The sequence below is a fragment of the Ascidiella aspersa genome, chromosome 4 (genome assembly GCF_963924565.1).
Source record: "Ascidiella aspersa chromosome 4, kaAscAspe10.2, whole genome shotgun sequence".
Lineage (NCBI taxonomy): Eukaryota > Metazoa > Chordata > Ascidiacea > Phlebobranchia > Ascidiidae > Ascidiella > Ascidiella aspersa.
Window position 1 is genome coordinate 17,369,156 of NC_139450.1, and position 21,076 is coordinate 17,390,231.

Below are 21,076 nucleotides of genomic sequence, written 5' to 3' on the forward strand. Positions count from 1 at the left end.
AGCCTTGAACAAAAAGCTTAAAAGATTACCTGGAAAGGTTTAAAGCCTGTACCAAGTCATTTAGGTCTACCTAAGAAAAATCATCATTAAACACATCAATGTGATTTTTAATTAATTTATTCATATTTTCTTCTGGTCTTGTCAATTCTCAATTCCATCCATTGGGTTGGTTCGATTTATACTTGTTGTGTTCCTGCAAAAAAGTAACATTAAGTTGATTTTGTTCATGTCACACCATAGCATTTGCAAATTTAGCATTTTTTGGAGTTGGTACATTGGCTTAAAATTGTTGTACACAGCATTTACAAATCATGTGTGGTTACCTGGGCTGTTCTTAGTCATCCTTCATTTCCAATTTTACTTTGAAAAGCAAGATAAGCTCTTTTATCAATTCACTTAGGTCCTAATGTATAATCTCCAGTCTCCGCATGCATAAAATATATAAGCATCATTTTAAAAAGCAACCCTATCTACATAACGACACTGGATACCATTCTTTTATGAATAGCCTATGCCAGGGGTGGGCAAATGTTTTCAATAGAAGAGCCATTACCAGAAAATACAAGTACCAGAGAGCCTCAAAACATTATTTTGTTTGATTTGCTAATCTCTCTATAACCTTAGCAATGAAATTGTGTTGACTTGCTGTTATCGAACTCTTCGGGATTCTATGTCTAATGTTACGTCATAAACGAAATGCTGGCCGCCCTAAATTAAGAAAAGTAAAATAGAGAAACGTTCATAAACGTTACTCTTGGTAGCCTTTACAATTTTTCTGGAAATTTATGATTCAAATAAAAGAGCCATAAAAAACATGCCAGCAAGCTGCAGTTTGCCCACCCCTGGCCGATGCAATCACAACTATAAGTTGATAAATTCTGAGGGAAACAGGCATTTACAACATTACATTTTCATAAACATACTCTGTGAAATAAATACTGCAAATCAACCCAAGTGGAGTTTGGATTAGTACAAATACAGTTTACTGCGCCGCTTACAAATGTATTTGTACCAGCCGCCATTGAGTTCAGTATGATCACTCAGCAATAGGAGAAATCCTAATTTTGTGGGGGGTTTAGTATTTTAAAAGCATGTTTGTACTTAAAAACTAGTTTTTGCACATAAAGATATTGATAGTTAGTAGCCAAAGCAGACATTGTTTAATACATTCACCAGAAGGACAACGCTTAAAATGCCAATTCAGACATGATGAAATTAAAGCCGCGGTAATTGTTATTCTGCTTAAGTTTTTATCAAATTGCATTTTTAAAAGTGGTTTCTGCCAATATCTAACTGCTTAAACTTTTAAATTTATTTGTTATGCATAGTATTTCTCCTAGATATAAAGTCTACGTTTTACTGCAAATATCTTTAATAGAGAGAAAACAGCCAACTTTTAGATTTCACTCTGTTTCTCTGTGAAGTTTGCAATTTCTTTCGAATGAAATATATTAAACATGTTGGTCACACAGATTATTTTTAGGATTCCTGTTGTAAACAACTAGACACAAAGAAAGTGGAAGATATTTTCTCTATGGCGAAGAACAGATTCATTCAAAAACTTGAGGTAATTAGATTTATAAACAAAACAGTTGTTGCTAAAATTTTTATACCAATTCCTTGTTAGTATGTACAAAAAGTTAAACTACCTAAGTAGTAATATTTTAGATAGCAATGACACTCTGTATTCTGTAAATTACGATAACAAATCTTCATTCTCTTAGTTTTATTATTTTAATTTTATTCTCCTTACTGGTAAGCAAGAACAATATCCAAGTGAAACATTAACTGCCAATTTTGTTAGCTAAAATGTTCCTGGTTGTTTCAAGGCTATCCCTCTGTAGTAATATTTTTAACTTTTTGCTCTGTTTATTAATATAGTGAAAGATTAAAAGTGTATTTTTTCAAGAATTCAAAGCTATTTACTCCTATATTTTTAACCAAGGCTCATGGACCCTGGGTTGAAGATAATGATTACCTTGCAATAGCAGAAGAGGTCTCTGCCACTGCACTTAAACAGTTTAATATAGTAGTAACAAAGGATCCAAATAAATCAAAAAGAAATATTGATGATTTCTTAACATTAAATAACCAACTTGCAATGAACAAAAGGGAAATGTGGTTATCAATTCAATTTGAAAGAGTTAGTAGTTAGTTAAAAGATTGCAATACAGTAACTTTAAATAATGCATATAGTTATTTTTTTTCTTCAGGAAAAGATTAATGACAGGCTTGGTGAGTTGACTGATTCAGCAATTGAAGTCTTCAAAGGTGCAATGAAGGTTAGAATGGTTTAAAACTGTTGCTTTGAATGCCTATAGTGTAAACTTTTAAATATAACCTAGAATGTGTCTAAAAATACTGAAGAGCAAGCAGTAAAGGATGCAATTCAACACTTCAACCACTCTTCCATTGGCTTCCATGCAAAACCTGTGCAAATTTACCTTAGTCGGCTAAAGATAAAACTGGAATCACTTAAACTAACTTACCGGAAAATAAACCAAGAGGTTTGCTTTTTATGGATCAATTTTCCTGCTTTACTATTAGATTAGTTAGTTAGTTAATTAATTTTGTTGTTGTTGATTTTTGTTTTGGCAATAGTAATTAGGTATGGGTTCTATACCTTTTATAAGGAATTGGTTAATTTCAATTAAAAGTAGCCATTTATAAAACAAAGCAGGTAGTTCCTTTGATTGTTAACTATGGTTCAAGCAACACTCTTAATCATGTAATTATCATTACCTCTAGCAAAATATATACAAAATTTATCTATAAATAAATTTGCTTCACCACACAACATCAATAGTTAAAAATCACTCTTTTGGTGCAAACGAGGTTTTGCACTGAAGTTTCTGGGGCAGATGACAGTTGACCTTAACAGGGCAAATAATTAAAACAAGATACATTAGCTATCTTCTATATCAGTGGTCTCTAACCTGTGGGCCGCGACCCAAAGTGGGGTCGCCTAAAATTTTTCTGGGGTTGCTATAACTCACCATTTTTCTGCTATTTTAGTCCGATTTGTGTATTTTGTTTTCTTTACAATAACGTAACACCAATAAGTGTGACGGAGTACATCACAAAGATAAACTTTTGTTTCTTCAACATCAAATAGGTGTTTTTAGTTCTCAAGAGCTGCTAGGTTACAAAGATCTCAGCAAATAAATATTTACTTGTGGACTTCGATGCAATAAACCAGGGGTCGGCAACCTTTCGTTCTCAGTGTGCCAGTTTATGAATAATGTCAAAATATCAACAACTTGTGTGCCAAACAATTTTCTATGTTTAGTTTTGCACTGGCAATCAGGGCTGCGGAGTTGGTTAAAAACAACCCAAGTCCGACTCCAGCCGAATATGTGATTTCATTGAGTCCCGAGTCCGGCTCTGTATTTCACCAATTTACGTAACTTAACAAGATGGATATTCCGCAATCCACTTATAGGGCTCATGGAAAATATGCCACCAGCATATGCTATTCCACCTTAGCAATTTACAGTTTGCTACCTTATCAGTTTTGAAATTTGGAACTGCGGATGTGCACATGTTCATCCTGAGTCCGACTCCGCAGCCCTACTGTGATCTGACATCTAATTTACCTATCTTTTTTGGAATATACTTTGATGGTATTTAGCCGATACCTAGAAGTGTTAACTATTAGTTTCGCTTTTAGTTGGTTTCCCAGACGCACAAAAACACACATGCTTACTTATAATGTAAACAGTGGTTCTCAACATTTTTAGCCTACAGACTGGTAAAACTTTAAGTCAAATTTTGCAGACCGGTTAACCTTCAAAAATTAAAATCATCCCAAAATGTAACTACGAAAAAAGTATGCAATTTTTTAACCTTTCTAAAAAAAATCATTTTGGTGCACATATGTAGCCACAGTTCGCTGGAAATGTGTATATTTTACGCATATTCGCTTGTGTTACTTAGTTTCAGCATAATTGAAAATATGTTTTATTCCTATCTGAAAACAAAATGGGGTCGCAATGTAAATTCTGATTTTATTTTATTTAAACTGGGGTCGCCTAATAAAAAGGTTGTAGACCACTGTTCTATATGGTTGAAATAGTAGAAAAATCCTATAGATTGTAGCATATGATAAGCTGTGGCACAACAGTGGTCTTCCAGTGCAAAACTGCATTCAAACAATGCACTGTTTATCAGACACATCGCTAAGATATTGAAGGATTCAATAAAACGTGCCTTATTAAGTACGGTTCCAGATTTTACAATTACCCCATTCAATTCTGTTCTGAAGTTTAACCTCAATTACTGTTTTCTGAAGTTTAACCTCAATTACTGGTTTCATAAATTGTAAAAGCCAGTCTCATTAATGATAACTAGGGCGATTATTTTTTGACTTGTCAAAAAAAGTCAAAATTTTGTCGAAATTCACACGTTGGGTCAGAATTTGTCAAAATTAATTCCACAAAATTGAAAAAAATATAGTCAGCTTTTGAAACTGTCGTTCAGTTAAAATTAAAAAAAAAATAGTTTTTAATTATATTCAACAACATTTTAACTGTATTATGTCTTCAGTAGAGCATTATACGGTGTACATGAGCTTGCAGAATTAACCACCCAGACCTAGTTTATCTCATTAGGCTTAGCTAGAACAGGTATTGCATTATATAGTTGTATCGAACAGTATTTGCAGTCTTTTTTCACTTGTGATTTGAAGTTATCCTATTTCCTATTTCGATAACTATAGGTCATTGTTAATTTTCTGAAAATATTTTTATGTTGTAGTTCAACTGTTTACACAATATTAAAATAACCAGCATCTTGTTTGTTCTTTTCAAATGACAAAAATATCAACTAAACATTTTCATCAGTTATGCATAAACCCGAAAAAATAACTGATTTGTGTTCGACTTGTAGTCGGTTAAACGTGTAAAACATGTGGTTGACGATGCCAAGACACCTATGTAGTACTTCAAACAACTGTATATGGTTTAAATCAATGTATTTCTAAAAGGTCAAAATTTTGTCAAAAGAATATATTTTCATGTCAAAATTTGTCAAAATTTCAAGTTTTTGGGTCAAAATTTCAAGTTTTTTTAGGTCCCAACGGGGGGTCCTTAAAGTTGTTTACCGCAGACCCTTGCTTAAACCACAGTAGGCAAGGAGTTTTAGAGATGACTTCATAAATTGATGTCAGAATACAAATAGACCTTAGAAATAGGCTGTTTCCAGCACGAAAATGTATAGGTAAAATTAAGTCTAAATATATTCACTGCAAAAACGTTTTATTTTTAATTAAACTATTTTTTTGAAAAAAATGATTACTTTTAAAATACACAGTAATATTTGATGTAGGCCTTAATGGACCTTGTAAAATTAGTTCGCTACTTTCAAGGGATCCATGAACCCCTGCCTTAGAGGAAGGTAGCGAGGTCTTGCTAGTTCACTATAAACTGACAAATTTTGTTAGCTAGTATTTGTAGGCACTTCAATACAATAAAGACATATGTGTATTAATTTAAAGACATATGTGTATTAATTAATTGGTTATAGGTTATCAATCTGTTTTCTTTTATCCTAATTGTGACATTTACCAAAACTCTGATACTGAGATTATGTTAAACTGCAAACCATAGTCCTAATAAGGCCACAATTTCTTCCCTGTGATTCTGCCTAATAGTAGCATTAGGCCAGTGAAACTAAAGGAATAATTTTTCATGAAAAAGATTTGTGTAAACAGGCTTTTGCCATTAATGAAACCAGTAATTGAGGACAGTTGGCTGTGTCCATTGGTTCATCCAATTGTCACGCTCATAACCATTGCCTAAGTCATTTTTTACACATTTTCAAAGTTTTTACTTCAGTCACTCCTTGTTACCATCCCCATCCATAGAAACAGCGCTTAGGTCATTTTTAGGTCTTTTTCCATGCGCTTAAAAAAAAATACTTGTGACTTAGGCAAAATCTCTAAAAATCTGGAAAAGATGACTTAGGCACTTGGTTATGAGCATGACGCAATTGAATAGCAAATCTAATTTTTGAAGATTTTACTCCTTCTAACACATGGCCAGATCAATTATATCCAGTCGACTTTGGCAGAGCATGCGGTTAAACTTCAACACCGAATTGATTAGTGTAATTGTAAAATCTGGAACCGTATTGTCATAAAAGACATTTCATTTGATCTTTCCATATCAACCAAGATCATATAACCATGAACAAAAAGGACCTGTGGTTCCTAGCAATCTACCTACTTCTGTAGCTGAGCACCATGAATGACAAATGCTGCAATGTTGGATGGTGCAGTTTTGCACAGGATGATCCTGCTGCATGGCAGGTTATTATGTCCTATAGTGGCATAATCTTTTTAATCCACTATTAGTATATAGGCTGGCTGACAGAATCTTGTTTCATTTTACATCCTAATGAGGTCAGCTGGAATCTGCTCTCAAAACATCAGTTAATAATTTTCACCGGAAAAGTGATTTTTATTTAGGAAATTTATCTATTTTTAGAAATTTGATTGCAAATCAGATTTCCTGAAGAAATTTAACAAAGTTGTGGAAGAAGCTAAGAAGGTTTTTTCAGAAGAAATAGAGGTAGTTTGATAAGTTTTTTCGATTTTGCAATTGACCGTTTTTCACTTTGATATTGATGCATTGTAAATATTTTCAAATATGCAGGAGAATGTAACTGATGAGACGGATTTTAATAAGATAGAAAAGAATGCTCAGGTTATAGCACTTTCAAAGTTCAAGAAAGTATTTTCAAAAGAAACTCAAGATTCTGTTGAATATAATGCTGCGATTCAAACTTTTGAAAATCAACTTAAAGTTATTGGGAAAGAAATTTGGAGCAAAATTCAACGTGAAGATGTTAGTGGAGTATAAAATCATTTTCATTTTTAGTTGATATTTTTAAATAATTGAATTATTTTGATCTAAATCCTAATAAAAGTATGTAAATCTTTAATACAAAACAGAACTGTATATAAATCGTTGTTATGTCTTTGCAGCAAAATACAAATGAGAAGCTTAATCAAATTCGCATATCAGCAGTTGAAGTCTACAGCAGTGTAATGAAGGTTAGACATAAAATAGTTAGTTGCAAGACATAGTGGTAAAAAACTTTTATAAATATTTTGACAGAATGTATCAGATCATTGGGTGTGTGATGAAACGTTCATTAATACAGAGTTTACTGCAACAAGGGCTGCAATGCAACATTTTTATCAAGAATCTGCAGGGTATTCTGGATCTCTTATAAGTAACCACAGAGATCAACTGGATCACAACCTTTTGGTTATCCGAAATGCTTTTGAAATGGAAAATGCACTGAATGCAAAAGAAATTAGATCTGATAAAGAAAATGATGAAGTTGACTATGAATATGAAGAGCATTTTAGTGAAGAAGAAAGTTATCAATCCGAGGTTACTATGTTTTAAGTTATACTGTTTCTCAATTTTTATTATTGTCTTATTGTTCATGGATTCAACTGGTTTCATATAAGTCTTTATTTGTAAGTAGTAAATGTAAAACACATGATTTGTTTCAGTTTGACCATGATATGTTTTATACAATGAATGTTGATGCTTGTGTGGACATGTATAAAATTCTCATGAAGGTAAACAAATTTTAATATTTTAAATGTAGTATCTAATGATTTTTGTTTGAACGATTTATTTATTTGTTCTGTGTTTTTTATTATTATATAATAGTAAGGAGGGAATAGGAGTTAATTTTACAGTATTTCCTATTTATATTTGTACAATTATTTTAAATGGACTTTTTAAGAAACATTTTAATGAAAATATTTTTGGATGCTAAAACATGAGCACGGCCGTTTTTGTATATGTAAACAGTTTACAATGATGTATAAATGTAAAAAATTCTTAGCATTGTTTATTTTTTGCTTATTTGCTGCAAAAACAGGTGCTCATATCTTTAAGAATGTGTTTTAATTTTTGTAACCAAAACTGACCAAAAGCTATACTGTTATTCAAAACCAAACTTACAGGATAAAGACATTGCCACACTGAACGTTGGTGAATTTCATGATAAGCACAAAAAAATATCAGAAATGGTACAGGAAAGGTTTGATGAGGTTTGTGCCAAAGAAAATTTGAAGTCAATGTTTGTAAGGTACAAATCTGGACTTATGGAACAATTACTGGATGAAAAAGACGAAATTTGGGCAAGCTATCAAACTGAGCATGAAAAACAGGTTTCTATTTGTTAAAATTTGTTTTCTAAATACATAAAACTTAACTTTAAATAGATTAGGAAGGACAGCCACAAAGTTTAGCTAGTTTACCCAATAACCCAAAACAATAAACTTTAGTCTGACTGGCAAATCTGACGGCAAATTTGCAAATTCCTAAGTCTACTCTGCAACCCTGGTGTTTTGTGCATTCAAAAATTAAGAAAGCGTATAAATTGTGTGATGTCTTAAAAAGTTACAAAATGAATATAAATTATGAAATACTTTATTTGTCAAAACATTATCAGTCCTAGTTGTAGTGTAATAAAAACTATTACTGACTGGGGGTGATTAGTTGAAATGATGATTAAAGTACTTCTTAGCAGAATCAAAACCATGTGGCAGTTTCATGTAAAGAATAAATAACCATATTTTTATAAAAGAAAAGCTCTTCCATTAAATAAAAATAAATGAATCAAGAGTCTTTCAAGAAAAATGCATGGCTATGTAATTTTTTACTGTCATGACTATAGGAATAAACCCAAGTTGTTCTAAAGTAATGGGTTTCATCTCTAGAATACCCAATCTGGAATGTTTTAGAACATTTTCAATTAATTTTTTACCTTTTATTTTTGAAGGTGCATTAATCATAATCATAATCATATTATAGTTATTTTTTGGTGACAAAACAGCAATGAATTTGAAAACTATTCATGACATATCTATATTGTGATCAAAAAATTAAACTACAATTAATTCTAAAGCAGCCATCTAAAGCAGTTGTTTAAATTGTGATGCCTAACTAAGCAAAAACAAAACAAAAACATGAAACAGAAAAACCATGTTGTTGCCCAAATCTAAAATTTTTGCCCATAATGAGTGCAATGCAGGACAATAACAATTTCACAAATTCAGCCTGTTTTATAAGACCTTTTGGGTTTTAGTTGTACTTTACTACAAACATGATCTGTTATGCAGTCAAAAATTGTCCTGCCCAATTGCTTTAGCTCTGTTGATGTGTTACAAGTCGAAAAATGTTGTGGATAACTGACCCAGCCAACCGCTACTTGGAGCCACATGTAGCTTTTAATGTATTATGGTCACTATTCAGTGCCCAGTACAACTTGCCTAAGTTGTCAACAATTTGTTATGTGCGGCTCTTAACAGAGTATGTTTCAAGTGGGAATAAAGCTTTTGGTCTCTTACCTGTATAAACAAAAAGCCTCTAGTGTGTGATGTGTTTTACATAGTATAATTTGTGATACAACAACAATTTTATGAATGCCCCCTAATGTGGTGTGGTGCCTTCTAAATAAAGAAACGGCTTGTACTGCCCACTTGTAACTTATACCACTTCGAGGTGAGCAGGATTGTATTGCCCAAAGTCAGGAAGCTTTGCTTTGTGGAATTCAATTTAAAAAATATTTGTTATAACAATTTTAAGTATTGGGTTAGGGGCAGCATTGGAAAAGACTATTTTTGATAATACCCTTTACATTCTGTAAAAATACTTATTGGTTGTGTTGTTTTCTGTAAGTCTAATATGTTGTTCAAAAATCTGATGCTTTTTACCAAAAGTAATGTTTTTATCACTTTGTTTTTTTGTTCTATTTTTTTGTTTTTTGTTCTGTTTTTTGTGTTGTTTCACAGTTGACTTTACCAAAATAAAAGTATTGCTTTTAACTGTTTTCTAAATAATTTAGAAATTCACCCCTTTTTGTAACAATGCCTACCTTTCTTGGTTGTAGGAATAACACAAAATAATAAATCCATAACATTCAATAAAATGAAGATACTTCACTTTTATCTTCTGTTTTCCTGTTTATATCAATGCACTTTTGCAATCGTATATTTTTGCAAAAAAAATAAAACTTCTTGTATATAATCTAACTAATCTAAAAAGCGTGTTGTTTTCAAAATTTAACTGTTACATGTTTTATTTTACACTAAAACATTATCACCGGTTGCTAATTATGTTGACTGTAGATTCTAACATTCAGTATTAATTTGCGCCTTAACTCCTAAATATAAGGTTAGGATTTAGGTTTTCGCATTTCGGGACGTATAAAATGACGTAACGTGTTCGTGCCCTCTTGTACACCTTGCTCGTTAAAATTGGACTCCGGACCTGTTATTTTCTATCTCAAAACAATTGTAAATCTCACACCCATTATTATCTCCCGTATCTAGCGGGCCTATCTTTCCACGAAACGACAGCCCTGTAAACCAATGGCTGTGGGTTCCCGACAAGGCGTTGTTTCCTGTGAGAAAGCATTTTGTATAGCGTATATTTATGAGCGACCAGCCGCCTAGAGCAAGGGTCTCAAACACGCGGCCCGCGGGCCGCATGCGGAGAACATTTTGTGCGGCCCGTGTAGAAATTTTGGATTTCCAAGTATTTAACCATATTTAAGAGCCACATATCTTTTTTAGTCAGATTTGAAAGTTAAAATTCACTCTAAAATTGCTTCAAAAAACTGAAACTATACTCACCAAACTTCACTGTCATATCACTTTCAAACGCTATCATTTATGCGGTAAAAGATCTACTATTACGTCACATTGCCTATTCAACTCTGTACAGTTGTCACAATAACGCTGGAAAGTGCGTCAGTCAGGTGTTAGTGTAATTGGTCATCTCATAATGTATAAATTGATTGTCGAGTTGTAGGCTTTGATTGTTCTAGCCTAGTATTGAAATAAATTTCTATAGCTTAAAAAGCTAAATTACACTTGTCTTTTGCTTTAAAAATGAGAAAAATCACAGACGAAAGAAAAGTTTTTCAAGCTAGGGGGAGGAGTTATATTTTGTCACCGCGGTCAGAGGTACTATTTATTGCCTTATTTGCCGGCAGAAGATTGCTGTTATGAAGAAGTATAACAAGGGTTTGCACTTCGAAACAATGAACCGCGATAAATAATATGCTTACCAGGGCAAAGTAAAAAAATAAAAAGTTAAACCAGCATTTTGCAAAAAAAGAAGTTTCTTTGCCAATATTAGGCAGTCCACATCTGCAAGCAACTCTAAGATTTGTTTCTGCTGACAATTTGAAGCCCAATATCGAGATCCTTGTCCTTGAAAAACGCTGCCAGTAAAGTAGCCAGAACAAATAACTGTAGCCTAAAATCAGCCTGCATGTGTTTATATTATATTGTGTTCTTATTTATTGTGAATTGCGGCCCTTGGGCATTTTACACGTCCTCATTTGGCCCTCAGCGCAATTTGAGTTTGAGACCCTTGGCCTAGAGGGTAGTAGACGTTTGGGTGAGGCCTGGTGCATTTAGCGAGTAAGACGTTAGGTGTTATACGCTCTGCCATTCGATTGTTTGTAAGTAATTGCATCCGCGCATAACAATTGTTTGTGGTTTGGTAATATTTACAATTCTTGCATCTAATAATTCTGTACACAGGGTTAATTGTTGTGGTCTTTAATATAGACTCTCATTGCTAAGTTATTTAATACCCAATTTGAGAACTCACTGGCGGCTTAAACAAGAGGTCTTTGTAATTCTCTAAAACTACTAGTTAAAGCCGTAACATTAACATTAGGATTTATATTTTTAGAAGTCAGATTCAAAAAAATTGGAGGATGCTATTGGAAAGGCAAACAAAGAGTTACTCGCAGAGCTTGAGGTTCTTGTCTTTGTCTATATTAAATACATTTTTCTTAAACCAAAAATAAAATGTTTTGTTTGTTCTTTTGTTACAAAAATTGACATTTTACATTCTTACAACATAGGAAAAAAATGATGATTGGATTGACAAAAATGAATTTGAAAATATAGTGGAATCAATTTACTCCACAACATTGACAAAGTTCACAGCTGAACATTTAAAACAATCTAATGAAACAGAAAATTTTAAAAGTCAGCTACTGAGCTTAGAAAATCAACTTAAAAGAAACAAAGAAGAAGTATGGATAGCATATCAATCCAAAAAGGTTAGTTTTAGATATGTAATGGTTCTGTATATTGCAGAATAATTAATCTCTTGCTGTCTTTATGTTTTATTTTGTATTTTTTAACATAAATGTTTTTGATTTTGTGTTGTCATTAGCACATAAAGAGCAATACCTTCAAGTAAGTTTGATTTGTTCATTTGAAACTTGAATACCGCTCTGTATAGTGGGATAAAATACATTGTGGATACACTTTTTAATTATCGCATTTTGGCGCAGCTAATGTTAAAAAGATCAAAAACAATAAAAAAACAATCAAAAACAATACACGCCATACATCCAGGAACAGAAAAAATAAATAAAAGGGAAAATTATTTCTTCTAAACTTGCCGATATTTTTAGCAAAGTTAAGCAATGTCAGAAGCATTAAGCTAAACATCACCAATACATGAAAGTAGCAAAACTGGCATTAAATATGCTTTGTAGTATAACATAAATCTATGAGTATTTTTGAATCCCTGCATGGTTTTCTTTTTATTTCTTATATATTTCAAAAACAAAAGTATAATATTTTTCTTTTGTCACCAATTATAACACAAGGAATGTAAAGTTTTTAGTAGTAACTTGCCTTGACTGTAGTCCTAATACTATAAATAGAGTAAGTCGTGTGTATTTATTCAATATTTTAAAACTCAACCAGTTACTGCTGTATTTTGCAGGAAAAAACTGAAGAGAGACTTGTGCAACACAGTGCTGCTGCAGTTAAAGTGTTTCAGGCAGAAATTAAGGTCAGTCCTCTATTAACAGTTCTTGAATAAGTGAAACTTTACTCTTCAGGTGTCAGAAAATGAAGCAGAATTATTAGGAAATTGCAATACAATGAACAACTTGTGGCAGTTTTGTGCTAAACAGACCCTTTCAAATCTTTGTTGTTGTTCAACAAAATTTTTTAAACAAAAAAAAAAATATGAAATTTATTTGCATTAGTGAAGTAAAGTACATAAAGGAAGCCAATCTAAATTCCTATGATTGACTGGGGTACTTTATTTTTGGTAGTTTCATGCCCAAAAGGCCATTTTCGTACACAAACAAGACATTTAGAAAAGGACAACCCTTTTTATTTTTTTATTATAGAAAGTTATAAACAACTGGGTGGATCCGGACACCTTTAAAAAAGAAGAAGATAAAGCTGTAACGATTACAAATGGCTATTTTCTTTGTGGATGTGCAGGACTTTCTTCAACCATCATAAATCGGCATTCCATGCAAATCACTTTCAAAATTGCATTGCTCAAAGTTGAATATGAAAAAAAACTCAAAAAACTTGAGGTTTGTGTTTTATATACCGATTGAGTAGCGCATATTCCTAAGATCAACTGAGTGCATTCGGAAAGGATCTTCCCCAAATCATTTGACCTAATACCATTGTTGTGCAAGCAAACAAGGTGAAAAGACTCTAGTTTGCAGTCAACTTACAAATGTTGACTGCTGTTTCCTGTTCTGCATAAAACTTATTTAAAGGCGATATAATACATATTCAATTATTCATAATATGTACTGTGAACTACTTCTGAAAAACAATAATTGACTATAAGAGTGTTGCATTTGTTGGCCAGTACCATCTACACTAGGATGGTATTCAATGTAAACACACATATACAACTAACGGATGTTTTTGATTAAACCCGATTTTGTAGTTTAACATGTTCACAGCGATGCGACCCATCAGTGGGTCATGCGTAAAATAGTTACTGCGTTGTGACCCTCCGGTTGGTGGTACAAAAAAATTACTGTATTTTTTGACGTTCACGACGATGCAATTGTAAATGCGCCTCAAATAGTTTTGAGTGTTTATAAACTGGTACTCATAAAGTTAAACTTTAAACCTTAACATATTTGGCTTTCTTCTTTAAAATTTATGTTTATTATGTTAATCAGGTTTGTTGGTTCAAAATTATGGCGGGTCCCATTTAAAGCTCTCTATGCCTACTCAGCAACAGTAATATATAGCAATATGTATATCTTCGTTTTGTAATGTTTGTCAATATGCTATTGATGTAAACCAAATCCTAGTAAACCATAAAAATAATGGTTTGGGTCCAAGGATTGGGGGTGCATTTTTTTGAAGGAAGTTTGAAAAAAAATAAATTTTAAAAATATTGAAAACCGTGAAACAAATAAACCAAACTGTAATATATAATATTACAAAAATTAACCTGTAAATAACCCTATTTATAATGACCCGATTATTGAACCACCCATGAAAATAAGGCCCTGAAAAATTACCCCTGACAAAATATACGACAACAGCAACCCCATAAAATGATGCAGCATTCATTTTGCAACAATTGAAACAGAAATTAGTCACAAAATATAATATTACCTACAATCTATCACACAAGCAAATAGTTAAGCTTTACTCTATAAATTGCTTAAAATTATTCGAGCCACGGGTGGGTCAAATCGCGCTGGCTACAATATAGTTTGTGTTTAACGCGATTTGACCCACCGGCAGTGTTTTTTTTAAGCTGTTTTGGGGGACCGAAACGGTCCCCCAAATTTCTCCAGCGGTTTCCCAAATTTTAGACTTGCAACTTTTTGGTATTTAAATGAAACACTTGCGGTCTCTTAAAACTACTTAGCGGTCACCCAAACCAAACCTTACAAAAACCTGACCACCGGTGTACAAACGATTAAACTGTCTAAAAGAACTCCTTAAAGCGAAGAAAGCATGTCTACAAAATTTGGCCGGAAGCTCTGGTGGCAGCTAGCGGTACAGAAATTTAAAGGTAATCGCACCACAAGAAAACAACAAAAATTCGGGATTGCAGCGATCGTGTTAAAGGCAAATAGAAAATTTATTTTGCAAAATCTCATCTTGAATATTTGTAACTTGTCAACCACACAAGTAATGTTTACTAACCAGGAACTTTTTTTCTAATTGTTCATAGAACTAATATAGCATTATTTTAGCCATCAACTGATTTTCTTTGTTATGTCACAATCAGGGTATATTATACATGTTAAAAATGTCAAAGGTCAAACCATAGTAGATTTGTTACTTGTAGTTAAATTGGCTTTGCGCAAACTTTTTAAGAGGCCTTGTTTTCAAAAGTACTAACGGAAAAACATGGTATGGAATTATATAAATTGTTTCTTAGTAGTGTTTGGGAGTTGGATCTGTAATATGTCACCAAGTAATCATGTTTTATTTATTCTATTGCAATAATTAGGGATTTTATTTATGTTTTGGCATAACAATTGCTATACTTACGTTTCATAGTGTCAATTACAATGTGCTATTTATTTTAAAAGAGTTAGTACAAATGAGAAAATAATTCTTTATCCTAAATATTTTTCTAGTTATTATAACAAAAATGCTACATGTTTTAACAATAAAATTGGTAGTGGTTATTAATTATAGTCTATGAACTTTGCTTGGTTTGATGACTTGATCAAGTTAAACAATTGGATTATAATAATTTTGTAATGTTTTTGTTTGGGAAAACTGCATTGTGTATTGTACTTAATGTAAATCAGAGCAAAACCTTGCAAAACTCAACTTTTTGAATTATTGACAACATTTTTTATGATAAATAGTACAGTTTGCTTCCATCTAAACTGCCAATGTAGCCTAAGTCTTTATTTATTAAAATTCTTCGGGTGACTTTGTATGGATGGCCTTTTACTTTTTTTAGGACCGATCGATATAAGTATTCCAGAGTTTTTTTAAGCTTGGTAAACTATCAAAAAAAGCTCTTTCTAGAAAAGCTCTTTCTAAAGAAAAGAAAACTATTGCTACAGTGAAAATATAAAACACAAAAAATACAATAGAGTAATGCCTTACAATAGCTTTCTGTCAGAATGTAGTAAAGCTGCACCTTATTCTTTGTTGTAATAAATCCTTATATTTTTTTGCAAAAGAGAAAAAGTTGTGGTCTCCATCATGTTTAACATTAAAACATAATATGTTTTTATCAAATTAAAATATGTTTTAGAATACCCTATGTTCTACTTATGAAACCAATATTAAAAAGTGTTTGGAAATGTACACAGCAACAATAAAGGTATTTCTTTAATATTTATATTCTAGATTTAATTATTATTTTTTAATTATTTCTGTTGCAATTGTTTTTTATGTAGGTTGTTATAACCTCTTGGTTTTATTGTGATTTAACTTTTTATACTTTGTTTAATATTATAAAAAATTATATTCTATTAAATTCATATTATTTTTGCTCTTTGTACATATTACAGAACAGAAGCATTGACAAAATGGAAATGGAAAGTTTTCTAAATGTGCACATAGAAGTCTCAGAACTTATATACAAACGGTTTGATGAGCTTTGCGCTAGTCAAAACAAAGAGTCATTATTGTTTGCAACACATAGAAACAAACTGTATGATCAGTTGAATATTCAGAAAGATAACATTTGGTCTAACATACAGACCGAACACGAAAAAAAGGTTTGGTATTTTATCTGAAAAAATGCACCAATTATTTATTACTTTAATTAAATAAGATATTAAAAGAGTAAATTTGTGTTAAAATATTCCAGCCGCATACAATAAATTGTAACTTTTTTGGGTAGTTGTAGAATAAAACAAGAGGTATAATGGGGATGGGATTTTGCACCCGCTGTTTGCTAATTACAAGTGAAATTTAATCCAGCAAGTGCTGATTATCACCCTATCGCCCAACTGGAAAGTGCGTAAAGCCAGTGTCCTAAGCAAGTCATTTAAAACTAACTTAAGTCCAAGTCGAAGTCTTTTGCAAAGATAACAAGTCAAGTCCCAGTCAAGTCATTGTGAGAGCAAGTCAATTTCAAGTCATCATTGACATAAAAGTAAACTGTTAAACTAATAGAATTGGTAAACTCGTCCGATTATAAGCAACAACTTAACTAAAACATAGAACAAATGCAATATACATCAACCAAAGTGTTACACTTTAGATAAATTTCAATGTAAACACAAGTTATTTGACAAAATGTCATTTATCCAAAAGTCAAGTCAAGTAATTTTGGTCAAAAGACTTAAGTCAAGTCAAGTAATTTGAAAACAGTGACTTAAGTCAAGTCAAGTCAATGACTTAAGTCATTACAACACTGCTTACAGCAAAACTGGGTTATTGTTATTAGATATACTAAATTTGCAACAAATTATAGTAAGCGCTGCAGACTTACTTACAATACACCAATCTTATATTACTTATTCATGATACTTATTAAAATAACAAAATTGTTTTATAACTATAAATAGCAATGTTTTAACTGTTTGCAAAAAAGATCTATACAAGATATGCAATGTTTTGGTGGGATTTTTCACCACATGAACAAATTTTTTGGCAAAAACACAGAGGCTAGCAATCAATAACTTACCATGCGCACACAAACGCATACCTGCACTTTTAGTCAGGAATAAAGCAATTACAGAAAATTCTTTATTACATCCTTAATGTAAATATAGCTTTGTAAAAACTGCTATATGAAAATTGCATTAATTGACAATTATCCGCTTGAATAACTGCATTTAATAATTATATATAGTGCGGTCTAATGGTTATTGGAAGTAAAATATATTTTATACAAACAATGTTTTATGTTTTGCTAGTTTTAAAAAAGTTAGTTGTCTAATGTTGTTAGGAAAGTTGGTGATCACATAATAATAAACATATACAAAAAAATTTGCCACAGGACTACCCAAACCTTTACAAAACATCGGAGATCATTTTTTCGGACAAAAGCTTCACTTCTGCTATTAAAAACCAATGCTTGCCGTTATTTTAAAAACGGAAATCAAAGAAATTATGTTCATCAAAAATATCCATCGGAATATTTGTTGTGTTTCAGGCGTACAAGTTATTAAATAATTATTTTTTTATCTTTTTTGGTACTGTTTTTCAACTTTATTTATAGATCATCAAAACAGCAATGTTTTGTTTTCATTGTTTTTTGCTTGGTATAATCGGATGACCAGGGTAAATATTATATCACATATATTTCTCTATTAGAATTAATGGTATTTTGTGTATCATTTTCAGAAAATAACCCCTAAACCCAAAAGTATGGAAAGGTGTGACATATTAACCAAGGACGCAAAGAAACTCTTTGTTGATCAACTTGAGGTATTTCTATTATTGGTTATTATACCTAATCTGGCATTTTATTAGCATTTTTTATATTTATTTCAATTAACCCTCTGTTTTTATGTAGGATGGTGGAATCTGGCTCACAGAAGAAGAATTTGATAAACTTGAGCAAGTTGCCACTTCTGCTGCTGTTTTAAAGTTTCAAAATGGCTTTTCAAAAAAGGCACAAAGCACTGATGATTACAAACTTCAACTCCAAATTTTAAAAGACCAGCTTATGCATGTTAAATCAGAAATTTGGAGAAAAAATCAAGTTGAAAAAGTTTGTAAAAACAAATTCATCCATATTAACCAACATTTAATTTGGGAGTAAAGTGAATTCATTTACAAACTAATATCATATATTTTTGTGCAGGAGAAAATTAATGAAGAACTTGTAAAAATATGTAATAATGCATCAACAATATATATAGAATCTATGGATGTAAGAAAATAATCCATTTCTGTATTTATTTTTTAACATATATTTCATATAGAAATTTTAATGATAACCCTTTTTTAGAATTTGGCAAGTATTTGGGTTTGCCCAGAAAAATTTCGGGAATTTAGACTTCAGTCAACAAGGGCTGCAATTGAGTATTTTATTATTACCTCAAAAGGCTTGCCACAACCAGTTATAGATACACACCTACGTCAGTTGGAACATAAAATTTCCATGCTAAATTTGCTAGAGGAACAGAAAAATAGAGATCTGAAGGTATACATTTGTTTTTTCGATTGGATGGTTTGTGATTTCTTAATTGGATTAATTATTCAAAGCTTGCCAATATATTTTTGGTTTACTTTTTGCATATTTTTTCTGCTGCATAAACTTTATGCTTTACTTATTACACAGTTCAGGAGTTGCTAGGGGTAAAACCTTTTCTTATATTGTTTTTTTAAGAAGCATCAAATTGTTTAATAGCATAACTTAGCTTTTAAGATAATTTTTTTCAATACATTGATGTCATGTTATAGTGCTTTAAGGTTGGTCATGTATAAAGCCTTTCATTATAATGACAATGCAGCTGTAAATCGAAATACATTTTTTTGTATACTTTATGAAACTATTTCTTTATACGAAAAATTACGAAATAAATCTGTTGCTGTAACTTAACTTTAGCCCACTCCAAGTTATTAAATTGAAGATCATCTGTTAAAAAGCGGCTTACAGAGGAATATCTTCAAATTTGTAGGCTATAAAAATGCAATATGATATAAAGTAATAGGAATAACAGAATAAAAACCTTAGTATCAGAACACCTACAATTACTGGCTAAAATCTTTAAATATATTTTCTGCAAAAGCTGCACCAAACTTAATAAAAAGAAATGTTAAATAACTAATTCAGTCTTGATTGCTCAACTTTAGAGATCAGATCTTGTTGAGTTAGAAATACTATGGAGTGAAGGTTTTTTTATGAAAGGATATTGGTGCCGGTTTGATAATCAAAAAGTCCAACAAATACCACCACCTACAATGAAACCTTACAAAATTAAGATTTTGCTTTATACAGTTTGGTTGATGCCTTTAAGGTGGAGTCTTGTTGAATTTAATAGGCAATGCGTTAATATTCAAGTTAATTGAAAAAAACAAAATAGAAGCACTTGTTTACTGTTGGTTTAAACCCTAAGGCTTAGTGTGTTTTGCCATAAAAATACCTTATTTAGTCTTCAACAGGAATTTTGTATACTATATATAAATCAATATATTTTTACTTTATGCAGAAAAAAACACTCCAAGAACTTTATCGTATTGGAATGTCTTCAGTTGATGTTTATGAAAGATCAATGGAGGTAAAAATACTATTGCTGTTTTTTTTTTTAAATTTATTATTTAAACAGGCATGTTACTGAAGTAATTATACACATGTCTAAATCTGTGATCTAACTATGATTCCTTAATACGGACTCATTACAACAACACATATTTAACACTTATTATCATGTCAACGTTTCCGATTGCGTTTAAAGAGAATGTACTAGTATTGTCATCCCTTGTATGTTAGATCAGGGGTCATCAAACTTTTTATACGATGACTGCAACAAAGGATTATAAAATTTTCATTCACATCTTATTTGACTTAGTATAAAGAGAAAGAAAAGAGAAAATAAATATCCATCAAAAAATATGATAAGCTCCATGAAATGGTCGATTAGTTTACAAGTTTTGTAAAATATAGTTTTGCGACGGACATTAATAAGGTATTGACAACCGTATTTTAGGATCATTTGGCAAATATGCTGCCGGCCGGAGGAATCATCTTTTTTGTTATTACTATACCTAAAACCTTAAAAAGGAACAAAAGTAATGCAAAATCTTTGAGAAAAACATTCTATCTACTTAATGTTTAATTTATTAGAAACTGCTGAAGGATTGGGTTTGCCAAGAAACACTTAAAGATGCAGAATCGTTGGCGACTAAGGCGGCGTTTGATCACTTTTATGAAGCTTCCAAAGGCAAGCCATCAGAGATGATCGCTCTTTATACAGATCAGCTAAATGACGGCATTGTTATGTTAAAAAAGAGATATAATGAGAGAAATCAGGAATTTGAGGTAATTTCTTTTTTGTTGATGTTTGGACCTTATAACACATCAATTTAAAACACCATTCTCGTTCTAAGGTTATGTCCTTATGTTTAAAATGTTATGTAGAATAGCACTATAAATATTTTATAGTTTTAATTATTTTGTTTTAACCTAGTCTAAACAATAATTAATGCCAGAAGGTCGGTCATATTGCACAATATTCTGCAGTAAAAACTTTTCATATCTGCATAAGACAGTGTTTCTCAAAAATTTTCAGCTTTGAGCAAACTAGAAATTCATAAATATTCGCGGCACATTTGCTGTAAATATACCATAAAATAATAATT

The 21,076-nt window shown here is 31.5% G+C and overlaps 1 protein-coding gene across 2 annotated transcripts in view; it reads left to right on the forward strand.

Moving 5' to 3' along the window:
* The window catches only part of LOC146148456 (uncharacterized), a 46,922-nt gene that overhangs the window by 20,333 nt on the left and 5,513 nt on the right, over positions 1-21,076 (forward strand). The window contains exons 10-31 of one of the 2 annotated variants that reach the window (XM_083386347.1): positions 1,484-1,567; positions 1,946-2,143; positions 2,214-2,282; positions 2,346-2,507; positions 6,486-6,569; positions 6,654-6,845; positions 6,986-7,054; positions 7,119-7,400; positions 7,526-7,594; positions 7,988-8,194; positions 11,736-11,804; positions 11,911-12,111; positions 12,789-12,857; positions 13,204-13,398; positions 16,068-16,136; positions 16,327-16,536; positions 18,113-18,196; positions 18,285-18,482; positions 18,576-18,644; positions 18,723-18,917; positions 19,927-19,995; positions 20,562-20,756. In XM_083386347.1, coding sequence (XP_083242473.1) covers positions 1,484-1,567; positions 1,946-2,143; positions 2,214-2,282; positions 2,346-2,507; positions 6,486-6,569; positions 6,654-6,845; positions 6,986-7,054; positions 7,119-7,400; positions 7,526-7,594; positions 7,988-8,194; positions 11,736-11,804; positions 11,911-12,111; positions 12,789-12,857; positions 13,204-13,398; positions 16,068-16,136; positions 16,327-16,536; positions 18,113-18,196; positions 18,285-18,482; positions 18,576-18,644; positions 18,723-18,917; positions 19,927-19,995; positions 20,562-20,756 — 3,039 coding nt within the window. The remainder of the gene's footprint in view (positions 1-1,483; positions 1,568-1,945; positions 2,144-2,213; positions 2,283-2,345; positions 2,508-6,485; positions 6,570-6,653; positions 6,846-6,985; positions 7,055-7,118; positions 7,401-7,525; positions 7,595-7,987; positions 8,195-11,735; positions 11,805-11,910; positions 12,112-12,788; positions 12,858-13,203; positions 13,399-16,067; positions 16,137-16,326; positions 16,537-18,112; positions 18,197-18,284; positions 18,483-18,575; positions 18,645-18,722; positions 18,918-19,926; positions 19,996-20,561; positions 20,757-21,076) is intronic. The other variant, XM_083386348.1, reaches the window with a different exon arrangement.